The 23,940-nt window shown below is 45.1% G+C and overlaps 1 protein-coding gene across 1 annotated transcript; it reads right to left on the reverse strand.

The window, feature by feature from the left end:
* Window positions 1-4,250: 4,250 nt before the first annotated feature.
* LOC117809963 (protein NLRC3-like) lies at window positions 4,251-23,251 on the reverse strand. The gene is made up of 12 exons (XM_034679472.1): window positions 23,233-23,251; window positions 23,068-23,119; window positions 18,687-18,778; window positions 18,493-18,609; window positions 18,174-18,251; window positions 15,827-15,905; window positions 15,527-15,740; window positions 13,619-15,422; window positions 13,137-13,310; window positions 12,846-13,019; window positions 5,295-5,341; window positions 4,251-5,108 (listed from the first exon to the last, which is right to left on the reverse strand). The coding sequence occupies exons 3-12, from the start codon at window positions 18,761-18,763 to the stop codon at window positions 4,543-4,545; spliced, it is 3,330 nt and encodes a 1,109-aa protein (XP_034535363.1). The 5' UTR covers window positions 18,764-18,778; window positions 23,068-23,119; window positions 23,233-23,251; the 3' UTR covers window positions 4,251-4,542.
* Window positions 23,252-23,940: the final 689 nt, after the last annotated feature.

Consider the following 23,940-nt stretch of genomic DNA (forward strand, 5'->3'; position numbering starts at 1 on the left):
CTCCATCTTGAACCTTCCTCCATCAGCAGACCGGACACCGTCACATGTCAGGGTTAGGATCTTACAGCAGATATAAAACTACCATAAACTTTAAAAGTCTGACCACTGTCCCACCTGACTCCTCTTCACCTCACATGATGTTTACGACATGCACAGATCACAGATCGCTCCGTACAGCTGTGTCACATCACACCGTCATCATTTTAATCATTCAAATCAACTTTTTCAGTTTCCTAAATCAGACTTCTCCACTGCCCAGCTTTTGTTTGCTACAACAACTGAATTCTCCACAGGGGATCTATAAAGTCTTATTAGCTTAGCTTAGCTGACACTATCTCTGATCATAAACAGGAAGTAGTTTTTCTCAGATAAAGGCTTCACTAACAACGCTCAGATTGTAGTACTCATTTCAAACAGCTCAAAATAAAAGAACACATTGAACAGGTCATCTTTAACTTAATACCAAACAAGTTTAAAGTCTTAATAAAAACTGTATAAAACACAAGCTTAACAGAAAAAGACATTGCTGAATCATCAAAATTAAATTAAATCATCTTTCCATCAAAGTGTTTTCAGATAATAAAGTAAATAAATCACCTGATTTAACACATTTCTTCTGATTTGAGGTGGACAGTGTCTCAGGTAACTTTATATATACATATATATATTTATGTTGAAGTTAGTCTGCAGACCCTCATCACACTGCTCCAGGAAACACCGTCTCTCTCTGACAGCTTGGTGTCGGGCATATTATTACTGCCATCCATAACTTCCACAATTCACCAAACACGTTCAGCTCCATGAGATCATTCAGACATATGAACAGCTGGATAAGGGATTTGTAGACTTGGAAACCAAACATCAAGAGGTTTAACATTATGATGCTTGTTTTTGGTTCATTACAACCCAAAGTATCCACCATGCTAACCTTTAACTTTATTTTTAATCTGACACTGAGAAAACTTCAAAACTGAAGGATCTAGGATGGTACGGGGTCTTAAGGGCTACGGAACATTTTGAAATAATCTCAAACAGTTTTAAAACTCAAAGCAAATATTTTTAAAAACAATAAAAAAACGGTTTGAGCAGCATTCACTTACTCGATTCTCTTTCCCATGAAGTCCGTCCAGCACCTAACTCGTTTCCTGATAGTCTTTGTGTAAACACAGAGTTCTCTGACAACCGGTCCACCCTCAGACTCCACCCAGCAGCATTCCAATCTCCATAAACTAGACTGGACTCCACCCAGCAGCATTCCATCTCTATAATCTAGACTGGACTCCACCCAGCAGCATTCAAAGTCTATAAACTAGACTGGACTCCACCCAGCAGCATTCAATCTCTATAAACTAGACTGGACTCCAACCAGCAGCATTCAATCTCTATAAACTAGACTGGACTCCACCCAGCAGCATCCAATCTCCATAAACTAGACTGAACTCCAACCAGCAGGATTCAATCTCTATAAACTAGACTGGACTCCACCCAGCAACATTCAATCTCTATAAACTAGACTGGACTCCACCCAGCAGGATTCAAACTCTATAAACTAGACTGGACTCCAACCAGCAGGATTCAATCTCTATAAACTAGACTGGACTCCACCCAGCAGGATTCCCTCTCTATAAACTAGACTGGACTCCACCCAGCAGGATTCAAACTCTATAAACTAGACTGGACTCCACCCAGCAACATTCAAACTCTATAAACTAGACTGGACTCCACCCAGCAACATTCAAACTCTATAAACTAGACTGGACTCCACCCAGCAACATTCAAACTCTATAAACTAGACTGGACTCCACTCAGCAGGATTCAATCTCTATAAACTAGACTGGACTCCACTCAGCAGCATTCAAACTCTATAAACTAGACTGGACTCCACCCAGCAGGATTCAATCTCTATAAACTAGACTGGACTCCACCCAGCAGCATTCAATCTCTATAAACTAGACTGGACTCCACTCAGCAGCATTCAAACTCTATAAACTAGACTGGACTCCACCCAGCAGGATTCCATCTCTATAAACTAGACTGGACTCCACTCAGCAGCATTCAAACTCTATAAACTAGACTGGACTCCACCCAGCAGCATTCAAACTCTATAAACTAGACTGGACTCCACCCAGCAGGATTCAAACTGTATAAACTAGACTGGACTCCACTCAGCAGCATTCAAACTCTATAAACTAGACTGGACTCCACTCAGCAGCATTCAATCTCTATAAACTAGACTGGACTCCACTCAGCAGCATTCCATCTCTATAAACTAGACTGGACTCCACCCAGCAGGATTCCCTCTCTATAAACTAGACTGGACTCCACCCAGCAGGATTCCCTCTCTATAAACTAGACTGGACTCCAACCAGCAGCATTCAATCTCTATAAACTAGACTGGACTCCACCCAGCAGGATTCAATCTCTATAAACTAGACTGGACTCCACTCAGCAGGATTCAATATCTATAAACTAGACTGGACTCCACCCAGCAGGATTCCCTCTCTATAAACTAGACTGGACTCCAACCAGCAGCATTCAATCTCTATAAACTAGACTGGACTCCAACCAGCAGGATTCCATCTCTATAAACTAGACTGGACTCCACTCAGCAGGATTCAATCTCTATAAACTAGACTGGACTCCACCCAGCAGCATTCAATCTCTATAAACTAGACTGGACTCAAAGGGACAAAGTCCAGCTTTAACTGCTTAAATATGAGTTCAGCAAGTGATGCATTAAAACCGTGAATCTTCTTTAAAACGTCCATCAGGCACATCATGGGATGGGTTCCAGTTACATACCAAACACTTTCACTTTGAGTCTGATTCTACCAGACCCCCCTAGATATCATCTGAAAACTGGCTCCTGTTACTCCTTTGTGCTACTTAGAATCACATCAGTGTCAGACACAATGATTCTCACTGCAAAGACAGCTGAACCCAAACCTTCTCACAATAATGTCAAACACTTCCCATTAAATGATGGTTTTTTTTAAGTTGTGGTATGTGATATATATTTTATTCGATGTACTTTTTCATTTATTTGTATGAGGACACAGATACACGATGTGAAGTGGTGCCTCACTACCTCACATTTAAACTCTGAACTTACATTAAATAACTGTTCTTATAATGAGCAGTGAAACATCATTTTAAAGTCACCAATGTATAAATGCTGTTTTCCTAATCACAGCTGATTCACATTTTACATTTATTAGTATTATTTTAAACTTTTTTATTTACATAAAAAATATATATCGGCCAAGTCTGAGGCCATGGTGCTCAGTCGGAAAAGGGTGGCCTGCCCTCTCCGGGTCGGAGGGGAGTCTTTGCCCCAGGCGGAGGAGTTCAAGTATCTCGGGGTCTTGTTCACGAGTGAGGGGAAAAGGGAGCGGGAGATTGACAGACGGATCGGGGCGGCGTCTGCAGTGATGCGGGCGCCGTACCGGTCTGTCGTGGTGAAGAGAGAGCTGAGCCAGAAGGCAAAGCTCTCAATTTACCGGTCAATCTACGTTCCGACCCTCACCTATGGTCACGAGCTGTGGGTAGTGACCGAAAGAACGAGATCGCGAATACAAGCGGCCGAAATGAGCTTTCTCCGCAGGGTGTCTGGGCTCAGCCTTAGAGAGAGGGTCAGGAGCTCAGACATCCGGGAGAGGCTCAAAGTAGAGCCGCTGCTCCTCCGGATCGAGAGGAGCCAGATGAGGTGGTTCGGGCATCTGGTTAGGATGCCTCCCGGGCGTCTCCCTGGGGAGGTGTTTCGGGCATGTCCGACTGGGAGGAGGACACGGGGAAGGCCCAGGACACGCTGGCGAGATTATGTCTCTCAGCTGGTCTGGGAGCGCCTCGGTATCCTCCCAGAAGAGCTGGTGGAAGTGGCCGGGGAGAGGAGGGTCTGGGCTTCCCTGCTGAGACTGCTGCCCCCGCGACCCGGACCCGGATAAGCGGAAGAAGATGGATGGATGGATATCGGCCAAAACAACACAAAACAACAATGCAGACATTAGGCTCAGAGGCAGATTCATGCTCAATAATTCATTTAAAAAAGATTAAAAAAATAAAGAGAAAAGTTGAAATGTTATAAAAAATATAATAAAATCAACATGAATTAAGTTAAATTAATAATTACTAAAATGAACATTACAGAATAAAAAGTTGAAAGTTGGAAAGAGAAAAATTAAATTAATAATTCATAAAAAAAAAAATGATAATAATTTCAGTGAAATAATAAATCAAAATAACTTAAAAAACCCCAACTAGAATAATAGAATATCATATGCAGTACAGTGTGCACAATAACAAAGGTTCAAAGAGAAAATAAACTCATGCCAACCTCCGTGTTTCCATTTACCTCCGGTCGATTTTAGATAGACAGCTTTCACCAAAAGGGGGCGGAGCCACAGTCAAGTGTAAAATAATCAGATAAATTGCTCTCAACAATAAAAAAACTAATACATACATGCAAGAAGAAAATTAGAAATCAAATACATACAATGCTCCTGTTTGTGCCAACTTAATGTGCATTTGTGTGCAAGTCTTTCTCTACAGAGGAGATTCCTCCTTCTGCAGTGAGCACAGAGACACTGAGGACTCAGGCCACAACCTGAAGCCAGCATACAGAGGCTCAGTGAAGGAGGTACTGAAGGTGTGGAGGTGGATCATTGTGTTAGAGGAGACGCTGTAGAAGGACAGAGAGCCAGCAGGATAATCCACATACACTGCTACTCTGTGAGAGGAGGAGGAGGAGGAGGAGGAGGAGGAGAGACTTCTCTGTCTGTTGTTGTACCACACAGAGAAACCGTCCTCCTCAGAACACCTCAGACTCCAGGACTGTTTGTTTCCTCCAAACCTGCAGTCGGCACCGTCTCGTCCTTTCCTACTGATTGCTCTGTAGGTCACTGATATATAAACTTTTCCTCTCCACTCCACCTCCCAGTAACAGTGACCAGTCAGACCAGTTGCACACAGGAGCTGAGCGCAGTAGTCAAATCTGTCCGGATGGTCGGGGTACGACTGCTTCTCTGTCGTTATGGTCACCTTCCTGTTGTTGTCAGACAGTCTGAGGTTTCTGTTTGCAGTGTTTGTGTCCAGGGTGAGTTCACAGGCATCTATGAGAGGAACAACATTTAAAGAATGACTGATGGAAAAGGAGTAATGGTTGTAATTCTTGATGTTGTCAGCCAACTGACAGTTCATTAGATGAAGACGTCACAGAGGCTGTGTGCAGGATAACCAACTTCTGATTGAAATATTTAAACGTGCTCCTTGTTTACATGACTCAAAGGGACACTTACACTTCTTCAGACCAGGTCTGAGCCACTGCTCCTCATTATGGTCCACCCTGGAGGGAAAAACAGAGTCACAGTGAACCTTCAGAGGCCTCTATATATGATTCTTTAGACCAGGACTTCTCAAACTTTTTGGAGCCAGGGACCCCTTACAGGTGAGAAGATAGTCCAAGGACCCCCTCATAAGTGTAACACAGATTAAACACATTAGTGATGTGCCATGATAAAAAGCTGCGGCTCTGAGCTCTGGTTCTGGTTCTGGTTCTGTTTGCTTGAGTTTGGTTCTGGTTCTGATATTGGATCGGTTCTGCTATTGGTTCTGGTTCGGTTCTGGTTCGGTTCTGTTCTGGATCCGGTTCGGTTCTGGTTCGGTTCTGTTCTGGTTCTGGTTCGGTTCTGGTTCTGGTTCGGTTCTGGTTCGGTTCTGCTCTGGTTCGGTTCTGCTCTGGTTCGGTTCTGGTCTGGTTAGGTTCTGGTCTGGTTCGGTTATGTTTGCTTGAGTTTGGTTCTGGTTCTAACCCTAACCCTAATCACAACCCTAACCCTAACCCTGATCACAATCCTAACCCTAACCCTGATCACAAACCTTACCCTAACCCTAATCACAACCCTAACCCTAACCCTAACCCTAACCCTAATCACAACCCTAACCCTAACCCTAATCACGACCTTAACCCTAACCCTAACCCTAACCCTAACCCTCACAACCCTAACCCTAATCACAACCCTAACCCTAACCCTAATCACAATCCTAACCCTAACCCTAACCCTAACCCTAACCCTCACAACCCTAACCCTAATCACAACCCTAACCCTAACCCTAACCCTAACCCTAATCCTAACCCTAACCCTAACCCTAACCCTAACCCTAATCACAACCCTAACCCTAACCCTAATCACGACCTTAACCCTAACCCTAACCCTAACCCTAACCCTCACAACCCTAACCCTAATCACAACCCTAACCCTAACCCTAACCCTAACCCTAATCCTAACCCTAATCACAACCCTAACCCTAACCCTAACCACAACCCTAACCCTAACCCTAACCCTAATCACAACCCTAACCCTAACCCTAACCCTAATCCTAATCACAACCCTAAGCCTAACCCTAACCACAACCCTAACCCTAATCCTAATCACAACCCTAACCCTAACCCTAATCACAACCCTAACCATAATCCTAACCCTAACCCTAACCCTGGGTTCTTTTTGCTTGAGTTTGGTTCTGGTTCTGATATTGGATCAGTTCTGATATTGGTTCGGTTCGGTTCTGGTTCGGTTCTGGTTCGGTTCTGGTTCGGTTCTGGTTCGGTTCTGGTCAGGTTCGGTTCTGGTCAGGTTCGGTTCTGGTCAGGTTCGGTTCTGGTTCGGTTCTGATCAGGTTCGGTTCGGTTCTGGTTCGGTTCTGGTTCTGGTTCGGTTCTGTTCTGGTTCTGGTTTGGTTCTGGTTCGGTTCTGGTCTGGTTCGGTTCTGGTCTGGTTCGGTTCTGGTCTGGTTCGGTTCTGGTCTGGTTCGGTTCTGGTCTGGTTAGGTTATGTTTGCTTGAGTTTGGTTCTGGTTCTAACCCTAACCCTAATCACAACCCTAACCCTAACCCTGATAACAACCCTAACCCTAACCCTAACCCTAATCACAACCCTAACCCTAACCCTAACCCTAATCACAACCCTAACCCTAACCCTGATAACAACCCTAACCCTAACCCTAACCCTGATAACAACCCTAACCCTAACCCTAACCCTAATCACAACCCTAACCCTAACCCTGATAACAACCCTAACCCTAACCCTAACCCTAACCCCTAACCCTAACCCTAACCCTAACCCTAACCCTAATCACAACCCTAACCCTAATCCTAACCCTAACCCTAATCACAACCCTAACCCTAATCCTAATCACAATCCTAACCCTAACCCTAACCCTAACCCTAACCCTCACAACCCTAACCCTAATCACAACCCTAACCCTAATCCTAATCACAACCCTAACCCTAACCACAACCCTAACCCTAATCCTAACCCTAATCACAACCCTAACCCTAACCCTAACCCTAAACCTAACCACAACCCTAACCATAATCCTAACCCTAACCCTAACCCTAATCACAACCCTAACCATAATCCTAACCCTAACCCTAACCCTAATCACAACCCTAACCCTAACCCTAACCCTAATCACAACTCTAACCATAATCCTAACCCTAACCCTAACCCTAACCCTCACAACCCTAACCCTAATCACAACCCTAACCCTAACCCTAACCCTAACCACAACCCTAACCCTAATCCTAATCACAACCCTAAACCTAACCCTAACCACAACCCTAACCCTAACCCTAATCACAACCCTAACCCTAACCCTAACCCTAACCACAACCCTAACCCTAATCCTAACCCTAATCACAACCCTAACCCTAACCCTAATCACAACCCTAACCATAATCCTAACCCTAACCCTAACCCTAACCCTAACCCTGGGTTCTTTTTGCTTGAGTTTGGTTCTGGTTCTGATATTGGATCAGTTCTGATATTGGTTCGGTTTGGTTCTGGTTCGGTTCTGGTTCGGTTCTGGTTCGGTTCTGGTTCGGTTCTGGTTCGGTTCTGGTTCGGTTCTGGTCAGGTTCGGTTCTGGTCAGGTTCGGTTCTGGTCAGGTTCGGTTCTGGTTCGGTTCTGATCAGGTTCGGTTCTGGTTCGGTTCTGGTTCGGTTCTGGTTCGGTTCTGTTCTGGTTCTGGTTTGGTTCGGTTCTGGTCTGGTTCGGTTCTGGTCTGGTTCGGTTCTGGTCTGGTTCGGTTCTGGTCTGGTTCGGTTCTGGTCTGGTTAGGTTCTGGTCTGGTTAGGTTATGTTTGCTTGAGTTTGGTTCTGGTTCTAACCCTAACCCTAATCACAACCCTAACCCTGATAACAACCCTAACCCTAACCCTAACCCTAATCACAACCCTAACCCTAACCCTAACCCTAATCACAACCCTAACCCTAACCCTAATCAGAACCCTAACCCTAACCCTAATCACAACCCTAACCCTAATCACAACCCTAACCCTAACCCTAATCAGAACCCTCACCCTAACCCTAATCACAACCCTAACCCTAATCACAACCCTAACCCTAACCCTAACCCTAATCACAACCTTAAGCCTAAGCCTAAGCCTAACCCTAACCCTAATCAGAACCCTAACCCTAACCCTAATCCTCACAACCCTAACCCTAATCACAACCCTAACCCTAATCCTAATCACAATCCTAACCCTAACCCTAACCCTAACCCTCACAACCCTAACCCTAATCACAACCCTAACCCTAATCCTAATCACAACCCTAACCCTAACCACAACCCTAACCCTAATCCTAACCCTAATCACAACCCTAACCCTAACCCTAACCACAACCCTAACCCTAACCCTAACCCTAATCACAACCCTAACCCTAACCCTAACCCTAACCACAACCCTAACCCTAATCCTAACCCTAATCACAACCCTAACCCTAACCCTAACCCTAATCACAACCTTAACCCTAATCCTAATCACAACCCTAAGCCTAACCCTAACCACAACCCTAACCCTAACCCTAATCACAACCCTAACCCTAACCCTAATCACAACCCTAACCCTAACCCTAACCACAACCCTAACCCTAACCCTAATCACAACCCTAACCCTAACCCTAACCCTAACCACAACCCTAACCCTAATCCTAATCACAACCCTAACCCTAAGCCTAACCCTAACCACAACCCTAACCCTAACCCTAATCACAACCCTAACCCTAACCCTAACCCTAACCACAACCCTAACCCTAATCCTAATCACAACCCTAAGCCTAACCCTAACCACAACCCTAACCCTAACCCTAATCAAAACCCTAACCCTAACCCTAACCCTAATCACAACCCTAACCATAATCCTAACCCTAACCCTAACCCTAACCCTAACCCTGGGTTCTTTTTGCTTGAGTTTGGTTCTGGTTCTGATATTGGATCAGTTCTGATATTGGTTCGGTTTGGTTCTGGTTCGGTTCTGGTTCGGTTCTGGTTCGGTTCTGGTTCGGTTCTGGTCAGGTTCGGTTCTGGTCAGGTTCGGTTCTGGTCAGGTTCGGTTCTGGTTCGGTTCTGATCAGGTTCGGTTCGGTTCTGGTTCGGTTCTGGTTCGGTTCTGGTTCGGTTCTGTTCTGGTTCTGGTTTGGTTCTGGTTCGGTTCTGGTCTGGTTCGGTTCTGGTCTGGTTCGGTTCTGGTCTGGTTCGGTTCTGGTCTGGTTAGGTTCTGGTCTGGTTAGGTTATGTTTGCTTGAGTTTGGTTCTGGTTCTAACCCTAACCCTAATCACAACCCTAACCCTGATAACAACCCTAACCCTAACCCTAACCCTAATACCAACCCTAACCCTAACCCTAATCACAACCCTAACCCTAATCCTAACCCTAACCCTAATCACAACCCTAACCCTAATCCTAACCCTAATCAGAACCCTAACCCTAATCCTAATCACAACCCTAACCCTAATCACAACCCTAACCCTAACCCTTATCCTAACCCTAACCCTAATCACAACCTTAAGCCTAAGCCTAACCCTAACCCTAATCAGAACCCTAACCCTAACCCTAATCCTAATCACAACCCTAACCCTAACCCTAATCAGAACCCTAACCCTAACCCTAACCCTAATCCTAACCCTAACCCTAATCCTAATCCTAATCACAACCCTAATCCTAACCCTAATCCTAATCACAACCCTAACCCTAATCAGAACCCTAACCCTAATCACAACCCTAATCCTAACCCTAATCCTAATCACAACCCTAACCCTAACCCTAATCAGAACCCTAACCCTAATCACAACCCTAACCCTAACCCTAATCCTAACCCTAACCCTAACCCTAACCCTAATCACAACCCTAACCCTAATCCTAACCCTAACCCTAACCCTAACCCTAATCCTAACCCTAACCCTAACCCTAATCACAACCCTAACCCTAATCTTAACCCTAACCCTAACCCTAACTCTAATCCTAACCCTAACCCTAATCACAACCCTAACCCTAACCCTAATCACAACCCTAACCCTAACCCTAACCCTAACCCTAATCACAACCCTAACCCTAATCCTAACCCTAACCCTAATCACAACCTTAAGCCTAAGCCTAACCCTAATCACAACCCTAACCCTAACCCTAATCACAACCCTAACCCTAACCCTAATCCTAACCCTAATCCTAATCACAACCCTAACCCTAACCCTAATCAGAACCCTAACCCTAACCCTAATCCTAACCCTAATCCTAATCCTAACCCTAATCCTAACCCTAATCCTAATCCTAATCACAACCCTAACCCTAACCCTAATCAGAACCCTAACCCTAACCCTAACCCTTATCCTAACCCTAACCCTAATCACAACCTTAAGCCTAAGCCTAACCCTAACCCTAACCCTAATCCTAACCCTAACCCTAATCCTAATCACAACCCTAACCCTAACCCTAACCCTAATCAGAACCCTAACCCTAATCCTAACCCTAATCCTAATCCTAATCACAACCCTAACCCTAACCCTAACCCTAACCCTAATCAGAACCCTAACCCTAATCCTAATCCTAATCACAACCCTAACCCTAATCAGAACCCTAACCCTAATCCTAATCCTAATCACAACCCTAACCCTAACCCTAACCCTAATCAGAACCCTAACCCTAGCCCTAACCCTAATCCTAACCCTAACCCTAATCCTAATCCTAATCACAACCCTAACCCTAATCAGAACCCTAACCCTAATCCTTATCCTAATCACAACCCTAACCCTAACCCTAACCCTAATCAGAACCCTAACCCTAGCCCTAACCCTAATCCTAATCCTAATCACAACCCTAACCCTAACCCTAATCAGAACCCTAACCCTAATCACAACCCTAATCCTAACCCTAACCCTAACCCTAGGGTTAGACACCTAGGACTAACTAGCTTGACCTGGTTCCACTGCTGCCTGACTCCAAAAGAGAAGTGGAAGGAAGTGGATGGATGGAGTTATATCCATCCATCACAAATCAGTCCTTTTTTCACTTTTTCTTCAAGCTGGTGTAGCTTATCGATCTGGTCTGTAGAGGGGGATCACAGACCCCCAGAATCTGCAAGTCTGATCTCTTGCTGGTTCAAATTTAGAGTCTTGTTTGTGAATAAGTAAGCCAGTCACCAAGAATTCAGCTAGCATTGTTTAGCATGATTTCTACTGATAAGATAGAAACATCTTTGCTGTCTGTGTTATTTAAAGGGGACATATCACGCTTTTTTCATCAACATATATTGGTCTAAGAGGTCCCCAAAACATGTCTTTAAAGTTTATGCTCAAAAAAACACTTTGAAATCAGATTTTGGCATGCCTGAAAAGTCCTCTTCTTCATTCCTCATCAGAACAGGCTGTTTTCCCTCTGACCACGCCCCCTCAGGAAGTGGATGTGCCTCGGCTCTCCAGCACGTTGATCTAATGTTTCCATGTTGGCTGAATATACACGGCTGCTCAGAGACCCGCGTTACTTCAACCCTCTGAATCTGATCCTGATGGAGAGGCGCCTGCAGCAGGACCTTTCTGAACGATTGGTCACAGATTTAGTGTTTCTTGTTGTTTTATTTATCAGTATGTAGACGTGTGTCTTGGTACACAGCTACGAACATGTAGCTATGTGGCTATGCTAACTAGCGCTAGCACTTATCCATGATAAATAAAAATCATCCACTAGATCTTCAAATCTGCAGACGTGGGGAGTAAAACCGACCTCTGCCAGAGAGGCAGCAGGACCTTTTCTGAAGGATTGGTCACAGATTTAGTGTTTCTTGTTGTTTTATTTGCAGTATGTCGACGTGTGTCTTGGTACACAGCTACGAACATGTAGCTATGTGGCTATGCTAACTAGCTCTAGCACTTATCCATGATAAATAAAAATCATCCACTAGATCTTCAAATCTGCAGACGTGGGGAGTCAAAGCGACCTCTGTGTTTATTAAGACAGCCTCCAACTAGCATGCCTCCCTCCTAAGCTCCTTGTTAGCACACATGTGTGCAGGGAATGAAAAACGGAGGAGGGGTTGAGTTGTATTTTATACAGTCTATGGGCTGAACAAGCTCCGAGCTCTGACTTCCTGTTACAGACCGGATATTGTTGTTACGTAACAAAAACACTGAAGTCTGAAACGTCTGGTTTCAGCACACATTTACAGAAAGCTGGAGAAATCAGAACAGGGGCAGAATGGATTTTTTTCATTCTCGGGGGGTTTGTAGACATGCCAGGGAAACATATTTCAGGTAGAGAACCATTAAAAAGTCAATTTTGCATGATATGTCACCTTTAAGATAAGCGTGTTGTTATCATGTAGTTATATGTCATAATGAGCAGGGACAGAGCTCAATACATCAAGTTAAATCATTCTATCTGTACAACTACATTTAGTTTGAGTCTTAATGAAGGCAGGGACTCATCGTCACTGTCATCTGCAGAGACATGCTGTGAACAAACAGTCCTAGGGTTGTCTGTGTGACTGAGAAACAGTGAGCTCTTGCGTGTTAGTACTTGAGAGTGTCCAGTCTCCAAAGTGGATCACTGAGTCCTGCAGACAGCAGATTCGCTCCTGTTGCTCCTGGATGATTGTAGCTCAGGTCAAGCTCTCTCAGATGGGAGGGGTTTGATGTGAGGGCTGAGGCCAGAGAAGTGCAGCCTTTGTCTGTGATCAGACAGCCTGACAGCCTGGAGACACACACACACACACACACACACACACACACACACACACACACACACACACACAGGTTCGATCTCTGAGATTTCAAATGGTGATATGTCAAACAGAAGCTGGGTTCTGACCTGATTATCTCCAGTCGACAGTGTGGACTTTGAAGTCCAGCAGAGAGCAGTTTCACTCCTGAGTCCTGGAGGTCGTTGTTGCTCAGGTCCAGCTCTTTCAGATTAGAGGACGGTGAGCTGAGGACTGAGGCCAGAGCTTCACAGCTTCTCTCTGATAGACTAGAGCCACTCAGCCTGAAGGAGAGTGGGTGAGGAAGATGAAACACTCGTATTGTTCACTGTAAAATGAATCATCTCACCTCTGCAGCCACAATTATTGTTCAGTGAGTCAAGCCATGAAGCATGAGTGGTCTTAAACGACACTAAGTCTTTGGTGGATGTGTTTGTAACATAAACATAAGCAAAGATTGTGTCTCCTTTCTCAATTACCAACAAGAAACGTGAGTTAACCAGTAAACGTACGATGATCAGTTGACCTTCATTTATGAAAACAAGCCTACACATTTGATTCAGGTGGTGTCTGCAGTAACCTTTGCACTCACAGAGCTCTGTTGGAGGCTTTGACCAGAGGCAGCAGCCTCAGAAGAACCCTCTCTGAAGCAGAGTATTTCTTCAGGTCAAACACGTCCAGATCTCTCTCTGATGACAGTAAGATGAAGGCCAGAGCTGACCACTGAGCAGGAGACAGGTCACCAGTGGAGAGACTTCCTTGTCTCAGATACTTTTGGATCTCCTCCACTACAGAACGATCATTCAGCTCATTGAGACAGTGGAACAGGTTGATGATTCTCTCTGGAGACAGATCCTCACTGATCTTCTTCTTGATGTACCCAACTGTTTCCTGATAGGTCTGTAAGGTACTCTCTGAGTCCATCACTAGACCTTGCAGGAGAGCTTGATTTGTCTGAGGTGAGAGACCCAAGAGGAAGCGGAGGAACAAGTCCAGGTGTCCCTTTGGACTCTGTAAGGCCTTTTCTACAGCACTTTGGTACAAAGGATTGGGTTGAGGTTTGTTTCGGAACAGAAACCACCACCACCGCCACCAGGATGTTGATGGTTCTTCCATCAGGTTGACTCCAGAGTTGGTGAAGGTCAGATGGACATGAAGAGCAGCCAGAAACTCCTGAACACTCAGGTGGATGAAGCAGAACACCTGGTCCTGGTACAGTCCTCTCTCCTCTCTGAAGATCTGTGTGAACACTCCTGAGTACACTGAGGCCTCCTTGATCTTGATGCCACACTCTGTCAGGTCGGACTCATAGAAGATCAGGTTCCCTTTCTGCAGATGCTCAAAAGCCAGTTTTCCCAGAGACTGGATCATCTTCCTGCTCTCTGGACTCCAGAGTGGATCGGTCCCAGATCCTCCATCATACTTGATGCTCTTCAGTTTGAACTGGACCACCAGGAAGTGGATGTACATCTCAGTCAGGGTCCTGGGCAGCTCTCCTCCCTCTGTGGTCTTCAGCATATCCTCCAGAACTGTAGCAGTGATCCAGCAGAAGACCGGGATGTGGCACATGATGTGGAGGCTTCGGGATGTCTTGATGTTGGAGATGATTCTGCTGGCCTGGTCCTGGTCTCTGAACCTCTTCCTGAAGTACTCCTCCTTCTGAGGGTCAGTGAACCCACTGACCTCTGTCACCATGTCAACACACTCAGGAGGGATCTGATTGGCTGCTGCAGGTCTTGTGGTGATCCAGAGTCGAGCAGAGGGGAGCAGGTTCCCCCTGATGAGGTTTGTCAGGAGCACATCCACTGAGGTGGACTCTGTAGCATCAGTCAGGATCTGATTGTTGTGGAAGTCCAGAGGAAGTCGACACTCATCAAGACCGTCAAAGATAAACACGACCTGGAACTCTTCAAACCTGCAGAGTCCTGCTTCTCTGGTCTGAGTAAAGAAGTGGTGAACCAGGTCCACCAAACTGAACTTTCTCTCTCTCAGCAAATTCAGCTCTCTGAAAGTGAAGGGGAACGTGAACTGGATGTCCTGGTTGGTTTTGCCTTCAGCCCAGTCCAGAGTGAACTTCTGTGTTAAGACGGTTTTCCCGATGCCAGCGACCCCCTTTGTCAGCACTGTTCTGATTGGTCCAGCTCTCTCAGGTAAGGGTTTAAAGATGTCCTGATGTCTGATCTCTAGTCCTTCTGGTTTCCTGGATGCTGCTTCGATCAGTCTGACCTCATGTTCATCATTGACCTCTCCGGTCCCTCCCTCTGTGATGTAGAGCTCTGTGTAGATCTGGTTCAGGAGGGTTGGGTATCCTGCTTTGGCGATCCCCTCAAACACACACTGGAACTTCTCCTTCAGGGTTGATTTGACTTGACGTTGACATACTGCAGCACGAGTTCCTGGATGATAATCGAGCAGATGAGTTAGTGTTACTGTCAGCATGAGAAAAGTGAACATGAAGAAGCATCAGTTAAATGAAGAGGTAGCATTGTAATGTTCTTACTGTTCTGCAGAGAGTCAGCCAGATCATTGTGCTTCATTTTCCTAAGGAGGTTCAAAGTGATCTTCAGAAAAGCCTCTCTGCTGCTCCTCTGCTCTTCTACTTCCTCCTCATCCACACATGGCTGATCCAAGACCTCTGAATAATTAGGACTCAGTACCTGCTGAAACTGTTTCAGCTCTTTCGTCACTAAAGCGTCGATGTTCTCCCGGAGATGCTGGAAAATGACACAGGTTAAAGAAATACTGGTATCTGTTTTATATTTGACGCTTTGATAAAAGCTGTGGATGGATATCAACACACCATGAATATAGGATCCAAGCCTGTTGGGGGCTTCTGGACAGGTTGACTGCCAGGAACGTCTAACCTTTGCTCTGGAACTCTGTGGAGACAATTCAAGGATTAGGAAGTGTGGCTCTCGGGCAACTGTTTTGTGTATGTTCTGTTGTTTTTTATGTTAAATCAAGGTACAGTGAACTGTATGTTCTCTTTTGCATCTCCTTGTTGCTAAGTGCCGTGTGAGTGTCTGCTTGTTGCAGCAGCTCTCTCTTGGTTGTTCTATCTGTTTAGTTCTCTTTGTATTTGGAGCCTGTCAGGACTTTTAAGGACTCATTTGTTGGCCATAGACACCAAACTGACTACGTCTGCAGGGGTGTTTTAACTGTTTTTGTTCCTGTGCGTGTCCGGAGACCCTGTGTAACCATGGTAACATTGTTTACATACGAGATCAGCTGTTAGCAGCCCGTAGCATGTCGATGCTAAACGATGCTAGGCCCGATGTTCCCTGCGAGCTGAGGAGAAGGAGGCGAGGACGGCGTGCTGGTACTGAGGTGCAAGCTAAGAAAAGACCACATGGACCTGTCCTTCCACCCACCGTTATGGGGAATGTAAGATCTATCTACGATAAGGTGGACCAGCTAACCCAGCACCAGAGTAGCATCATGCTAACAGAGCTAACACCGGACACCAACGCCACATTGGAAGGATTTCACCTGCTGTGGGCGGACAGGATACAGGAGAGCCAGACTGAACTAACTGGGGAAGAAGACCAGCTCAGTCCTGGACCCTGTGGAGGTGGTGGCTGACAGGAGGATTATGTCCAAGCTGTCGTCTCTGATGGACATTTCTTTCCTTTATATATTCTTGTTAAATTCTTGTTCTGTACTCCTTCTTGTTTGCTGCTGGAACTCCATGAATTTCCCCGTTGTGGGACGAATAAAGGAGGATCTGATCTTATTACCCAAGACAAATTTATCCTCATGGAAAATAGAGTATGTTGAATTAATCTAATCAATAACACAACCTGCATCCTTGTTCTTAACCCAGAAGACCTTGGCGGCAGTGCCCTTCGGGTCAGTAGCTTCATGTTGGGCTATATTGAGTAAAATGGTTCCAGGTTTGAGGCCAGACTCTGAGGTTTCTCAAATCCCCATTAAGCCAAAATCTTTTAATCAAGGTACATCCCTCTAATAATGCATCCACCCATTTTCTTCCACTTATCCAGGGTCACATCACAGAGGCAGCAGTCCTAGCAGATCGACCCAGACATCCCTCTCCTCAGCAACATTTTCTAACTCCTCCTGGGGAATCCTGAGGCGTTCCCACACCAGGTGGGATATATAATCCCTCCAATAAGTTCTGGGTCTACCCCAGGGCCTTGTCCCAGTTGGACGTGTCTGGAACACCTTTAAAGGGAGACAACCTTATCTAATGCTCAAACCACTTCAGCTGACTTCGAACAAGCACATTTTTATGCTGGTCTCTAAAGACTCATCCCTAGTGGAGAACAAGACAAATTCAATGATGGGGGTTGGACCCATAAAAAGCCAATATATTGAGAGACACACAGCCTTCATGATGGTCTACAGGTTCATTGATATGGGTCCTTTGGGCTTGGTTGGCCAAGGGAGGAGAAGGCTGAGAAGGCTTTGAATTAGCTTTGAACATATTGTTACTGATTGATTGATAAGCCTGCAATTGACAATGTGGCCGAAAAACCAAGCAAGTCCTGTATGATGGGAAAACCAGAAGAAGGCAAAGCACAAGGCCAGAAGCTAGGACACTGGAGGGTGAAATCCTAGGGTCATGGAAACAGGAAGATGCTGAAGCATGGTTGTGGGAGATTATGGCAGCGCAGCAGCAGGAACAGAAGTCAGTGGCACTGCTGATTGAGGGTCAGAGAGTCCAGGCAGTGTGTTGGCAGAGACATCATACTAGGATCCCAGAATCCAGGCTGTATGATGGCTAAACTAGAGGAGCTGTAGGCCGGACCACCATTCGGGAATAAGGGGCAGCTGTTGGTTTTGAGACAGGACAGGACTGATGGCAGTCTGCATCACTTTGGTAATGGCCAACTGAAGCTCCGTTGCACGACTCAACTGCTCAGAGAGCCATAAGTATTGTGTGCCACACCTTCCATCAGGCTCTCTATGGCACCACATGGAAATAGCCAGATGAATCTGGGCTGCAACTTGGCTTTCAGCAAAGTGTTCACTTTGTCCTGTGAAGGTTTGATGAACACTCTTTTGTTTGTTGTTCCTATTCTCTACATATCTGTTGGATCACTTCTGATGTAGTGTGGTTTAACTACAGTGTGACCGGTGTGTGTGTGCGTGCGTGTGTGTGTGTGTGTGGTGATGGAAGCAAGTACCTTTCCTCAGTAGGGTGGACTTCCTCCTTGAAGTCATAAGGTTCAATCATGGACCAGTCACTCCTCATGAACACACAGCTGGGTACAGCAAAGTCAAGTTATCAATATAAAAGACTCGAACACACAGCGTACAGTTCAAGGATATCTTGCTGCACTAAATACTGATCATATGATTACAGTTCTACTTTAACTGGTAGGCATGTTGGAAAAGTATACAAAGCCCCACAGTCCTCATTGCACTGGTCTCAGGATCACTTCCTGGTCCCGGCAGTATTAATCAAAAAGGCCAACAAACCAATGTTTAAAGAAACGCTCTGACCTCTCCTGTGCAGAGAGATGCTCTTCCCTGAATTCATAAGGTTCAATCATGGACCGATCACTCCTCAGGGACACACAGCTCGGTCCAGGAGGGTCCGGTCTCTGCGGCTGCTCGAGGCTTTTACAGAACATACACAGAGCTGTGAGCGTGAATGTAGAAGGTGGAGAGCTTTAAGGAAAGTTGGAAATACTCACTTCTGAGCTTCATGTCCCCCAAGCAGAGGGAGGGAAGAGGGAGGGACTTCCTCCCTGCTCTCCTCGTAATCAGCCATCGCAGAGCCCCAAACCTGCGCACACACACACACACACACACACACACACACACACACACACACACACACACACACACACACACACACACAGCTGATGTGAAGCTTCTTACAACAAATTGACAAAAAATATAAACACACAAATCTTACAGTTAAAACTTGACTGATTTATAACGGCAAAGCTGAAACAAGGACGACCACAAACATGCAGAGAACACAGAATAACCATGAGAATGAAATATTTTATTTCAGCAAAAATACTTTTTACCTTGAACTACAGAGGAAACACCGACTCTAGGTCAATTAATTGATTATTGATTGACTGAACAGTACTGGACGGCAGTTTTGGCTTTCTTTTTCCAGTAAAAATAAAGACAAGCTTAGAGATGACAGTGGACTTCAGGAGAAGCCCCCCCCCACTCCCCCCCTCACCATCCTGAACAGCACCGTGTCTACTGTGGACTCTTTCAGGTTCCTGGGATCCACTATTTCCCGGGACCTGAGGTGGACCTCCCACATAGACACAATCAGAAAAAAGGCCCAGCAGAGGATGTACTTCCTGCGTCAGCTCAGGAAGTTCAACCTGCCTCAGGAGCTGCTGATCATGTTCTACACCTCCATCATCCAGTCTGTTCTGTGCACCTCCATCACTGTCTGGTTTGGCTCTGCAACCAAACTAGACAAACACAGACTGCAGCGGACTATAAGGACTGCAGAGAAAATCATCGGTGTCCACCTGCCCCCCATCCAGGACTTGTACCGGTCCCGGGCCAGGAAACGGGCAGGTAGCATCACAGCTGACCCCTCACACCCTGGACACAAATTCTTTAAACTCCTCCCCTCCGGCAGGCGCTACAGATCACTGTGCGCCAAAACAACCCGCCATAAGAACAGTTTCTTCCCCCAGGCTGTCACTCTGATGAACACTAAACCATAACAGTGTCAGACCTGTCAGATAAATACTCTCTGTAAATATACATGTAGATACACAATGCAACAATTCTCAAGCAGAATTCCATATTTCTATTTTTGTATTATTTAACTTCTATTTTATAATGTAAAACTACCTCTGCAACTCACCACTGCACTTTATCATATTATTTTAGCCTGTACATATTAGTCAAGCTATTTGTTGTTTCTTTGTATTTATAGCTAAGGTTATTGTTATTATATTTTTATTGTATTTCTCATTCTTATTCCTATTCTTATGCCTTGTACAAAGAGAGCACAGTTTACTGAAGTCAAATTCCTTGTGTGTTCAAGCATACTTGGCGAATAAAGCTGATTCTGATTCTGACAAGCTTATTCAAGATTCCTTAATTTAAACCTGGCTCCTCCTCTTTCCTTCTTTCCTTTTAGAATCAGTCATGTAGATTCTGTGGGACTGATGGAGCCGGACACTTTCATATATTCTGGAACTGCAAGGTTATTAAAACGTATTGGGAGGAGATCCATACTCATATACAGAATGGGGTTAAGATTCCTTTCAACTGTGAAACTCTGTATCTGGGTGATATATCATTTGAAAATTGGAATATTAATGCCAAAAATTACTTGGTAAACTGTTGACATCAAGTAAAAAAAACATAAGAAAATGGTTGAAAATAGAACCACCCACAGTTGAGGAATGGGTTAATATTGTGCACGAGATTTTCATTATGGAATACCTGTCATTTTCCCTCAGAGTGCAACGTGGAAAGTTTTACCAGACTTGGACAAAATGGACTGAGTATGGGAAACTGCGTACTTTGTGACAACCGGCTCTCTTCGGCTACTCTTCATTTGGTTTTATTTCAGTCAGACAACTCACGTTTACTTATTGCAGCATACAGTATTGTGTTTGGAGTGTGGTCTCCGAATTTCATTACTCCTCGTAGATTATTTAAATGCAGACATTAGGAGCAATGAGAGAGGACTAACCCCCCTCGGAGCCCGCAGGTGGAAGCCGGGGAGGAGGTGGGGACAAACTTCACACAGCACTGAGCAGAACAGCAGGAGCACTGCAAGCAGAGGCAGAGACAGGGAGGCTTCCCGTTTAAATAGACCGCCGAATGAGGATGTTGAGATCAGCTGATGGAGAGGTGGTGACGTGTCAGTATGATGAGCGCGGCTCGAGTTGTCTGCCTGAACTAGCTTGCAGGCGGCGCTCCATTTTTGAGAATCACAAAGAGGAAGCTCCTCTGTTCTGTTGTCCTTTTGTCTATATGTTATATGTCTGTCGCCCCCCACCTTCTACTGTTACTGTACCAAAGCATCATCCAACCCATTCTCCTCTACTGTTCCCCCCGCTACTACAACATGCTAACTGTCTCCAACAAAAACAAACTACACCACAAACACTGCCACCAAAATCATCCGCCTCCCCACACCCAACCTGTCTGACCTCAACAACAGAGCCATCACACGCAGAGCACGCACTATAACACTGGACCCCCAACACCCCCTCTACTCAGTCTTCACAGCTTATAGTTAAGCTGGATCAGGCTTGGACCAGCTTTTGTCATGCTGCTATAGGCCTAGACTGCCGGGGGAACTGGCACACTGACACTGGGATCCTAGCTCACCTTCTTCCCCCCAACCCCTTCATCACTTACTTTAACTCTGCCTGTCCCATTAAAGTTACTAACCATAGACCTTTCTGGAGTCCCTGAGCTCCATTGTCTCGTAGATTCCTCTGAGCTGCCGTAGACGTCCTCCTGCTGTGGACGATCTGGACTCCAGCTGATACGGACGTGCTGGACTCCAGCGGCAACAGCTTCTACGACTTGTCTCATCACTATCACCTCTCTCTCTCTTACTCCCCTCTATCTGTCTTTCCAGACCCAACTCAGTCGAGGCATGATGGCTGTCTAACATGAGTCTGGTCCTGCTGGAGGTTTCTGCCTGTTAAAAGGAAGTTTTTCCTCACCACTGTAACTAGCTAAATACTGCGATGTGCAATGCTCATGATGGATTAAGGTGGGGTCAGACTGAGTCTTACCCTGTCTTGGTGTTGGGTCTCTGTTCATAATTTGACATAGAGTGGTCTAGACCTGCTCTGTTTGTAAAAGCGTCTTGAGATAACGTTTGTTGTGATTTGGCGCTATACAAATAAAGATTGATTGATTGATTGATTGATTGATTGATTGATTGATTCACACTACTCCCCTCCGGTCGCAGGTACAGATCCCCTTACTGTAGGCGAGCCCGGTTTGGCAGAAGCTTCGTCCCATCGGCCATAGCACTGCTAAACAGAATGCCACTGTAATGTGTCCGGTGTGCATATTTGTGGGATGCGGGGCACCATTGCTGTGAGGCTGGGTGGATGGTTATGGTTATTGTGTTCATACATGTATTCCTGTACAGACAGTGGCAACAAATCTCCTTATTAAGGACAAATAAAGATCTATCTATCTATCTATCTATATTAAAAAACCTTGGAAAGGCAACATGGACAAAAACAGTCGGACTATAAATGATCACCTTCCCCAATCCCCAGGAAGGGGGGAAGGGTTATACGATGGAAAATATTTGAAGCGGACTAAAGTAAGACTGTGAAACCGAGGTGTTAAATGCCAAGTAAATTGTATTGTATATTGTGCCATTCCAAATAAAGATAAAATAAAAAAAGAATTCATGTATTAGAAACGTATTGATCGTCAGAGAGACTGAGTGGATTAGACACCAACAGGAAGTTCAGGATAGTTTGATCTTAAATGTTTTGTCTTGGTTGGTATGGACCCCAGGGAGAACAGCTGTGACTGCAGTAATAACCAGTGAGGTCTGACAGTTGTTGTAGTTCTGCAGTTTGTCCACTAGATGTCCTTCACGTACAGTGAGAAGATAAAGACGTCAGCACACTCTGTAGTGTTCAGATCTGCATGTTTCAGCACAAAGCCTTCCTCAGACACACATTAAAAGCTCTTAAAGGACGTTCATAATGCTGACTCTCTGTAGTCTTCCTCCTTAAGGAGAAGTTAGGTTTGAGTGTGTTCCTGTTTTTGTTCTTCATGAACTGTGACCGACAGAGCAGCTCGGTACAGAGGTGCATCTGAAATAAAGTGGTCAAGTGTTCAAGATGTCCTGTCAGGTGTTTAAGAACGTGAAGATTTAATATATTCATGACTTATTATGTGTAAAGTAAAATGTTTCAAAGACAAAGAAAGCCTGAAAGAAAAACAATGAGAGAGACAGAGAAACAGAGAGAGACTAAGAAACTGTCCAGATGTTCCTAATCTACCTCCTTTAATAAACTCCCCTCTGGAAGGATGTCAGAACAGATATGGTGGACACAACTCGAGTCTGGTACACAACAAACACACACTTACCTACCGACACTCGGTGGTTAGAAGTGATATGACTCTTAATTAGGTTGTAAACCTGCAATATAAACACACAACACACAACACAACTCACAACACAACTCCAAACTAACCAACAGAAGTTTACATTAACTCTTGTTTGAAACATCAGCACTGTTTACAGTTACTCACAGATAAGGCGTACCAGTCCTGACGCTGAACTTCATGAAAATGAAACCAAAAGGATTAACTGTGTATTTTGGTAAGCCCCGCCCACTCTGCACACACAGTTAGGAGACCACTCCAATCCAACGAAGCCATGTTAAACTCTCAAGATTAACATCTATCACTCAAACAGAACAATGAAGCAACTGCTGTAAAGTTAGACAGAAACAAAGAGAGGCAGAACATGGCCAACAGCTCAACAAGTGTAGAAACTACATCTGTAAATATTTGTTATTCAGACAGAATACATTCTGTTTATCTCTCAGTGAGTTCAGTACACAGCACGGACTCCTCCAGGAGGCTCAGCCTGAGGAGACAGCTGAAGGGCTGTTCACAGAGCGCTGCATTAAAGCAGATTCATGGAAAGTTAAGTGGAAGAGAAAGGTGTGGGAGGAAAAGGTCCATTAGAGACCTTTAGAGAGCTTCATGAGGAGACGACTGAGACTGGAGTCAGAGCGTCAGGAGCCACAACATACAGACGTCTTCAGGAGAGAGACTACACCCGTCACATTCTTCATTTCAACTTTACCAAGACTTTAGAGTCCCAACAGGGTGAGACAAGACCCGTCTGCCATGCGTCAGGTCTTGTCTCACTCTGTTGGGATTCTATTTCCCAAAACTACCTGCTAACCATAAACTATCCCTTACATGTGTAACTCATATCTGTTATCACAG

This window comes from Notolabrus celidotus, unplaced genomic scaffold (genome assembly GCF_009762535.1).
Source record: "Notolabrus celidotus isolate fNotCel1 unplaced genomic scaffold, fNotCel1.pri scaffold_89B_arrow_ctg1, whole genome shotgun sequence".
Classification (NCBI taxonomy): Eukaryota; Metazoa; Chordata; class Actinopteri; order Labriformes; family Labridae; genus Notolabrus; species Notolabrus celidotus.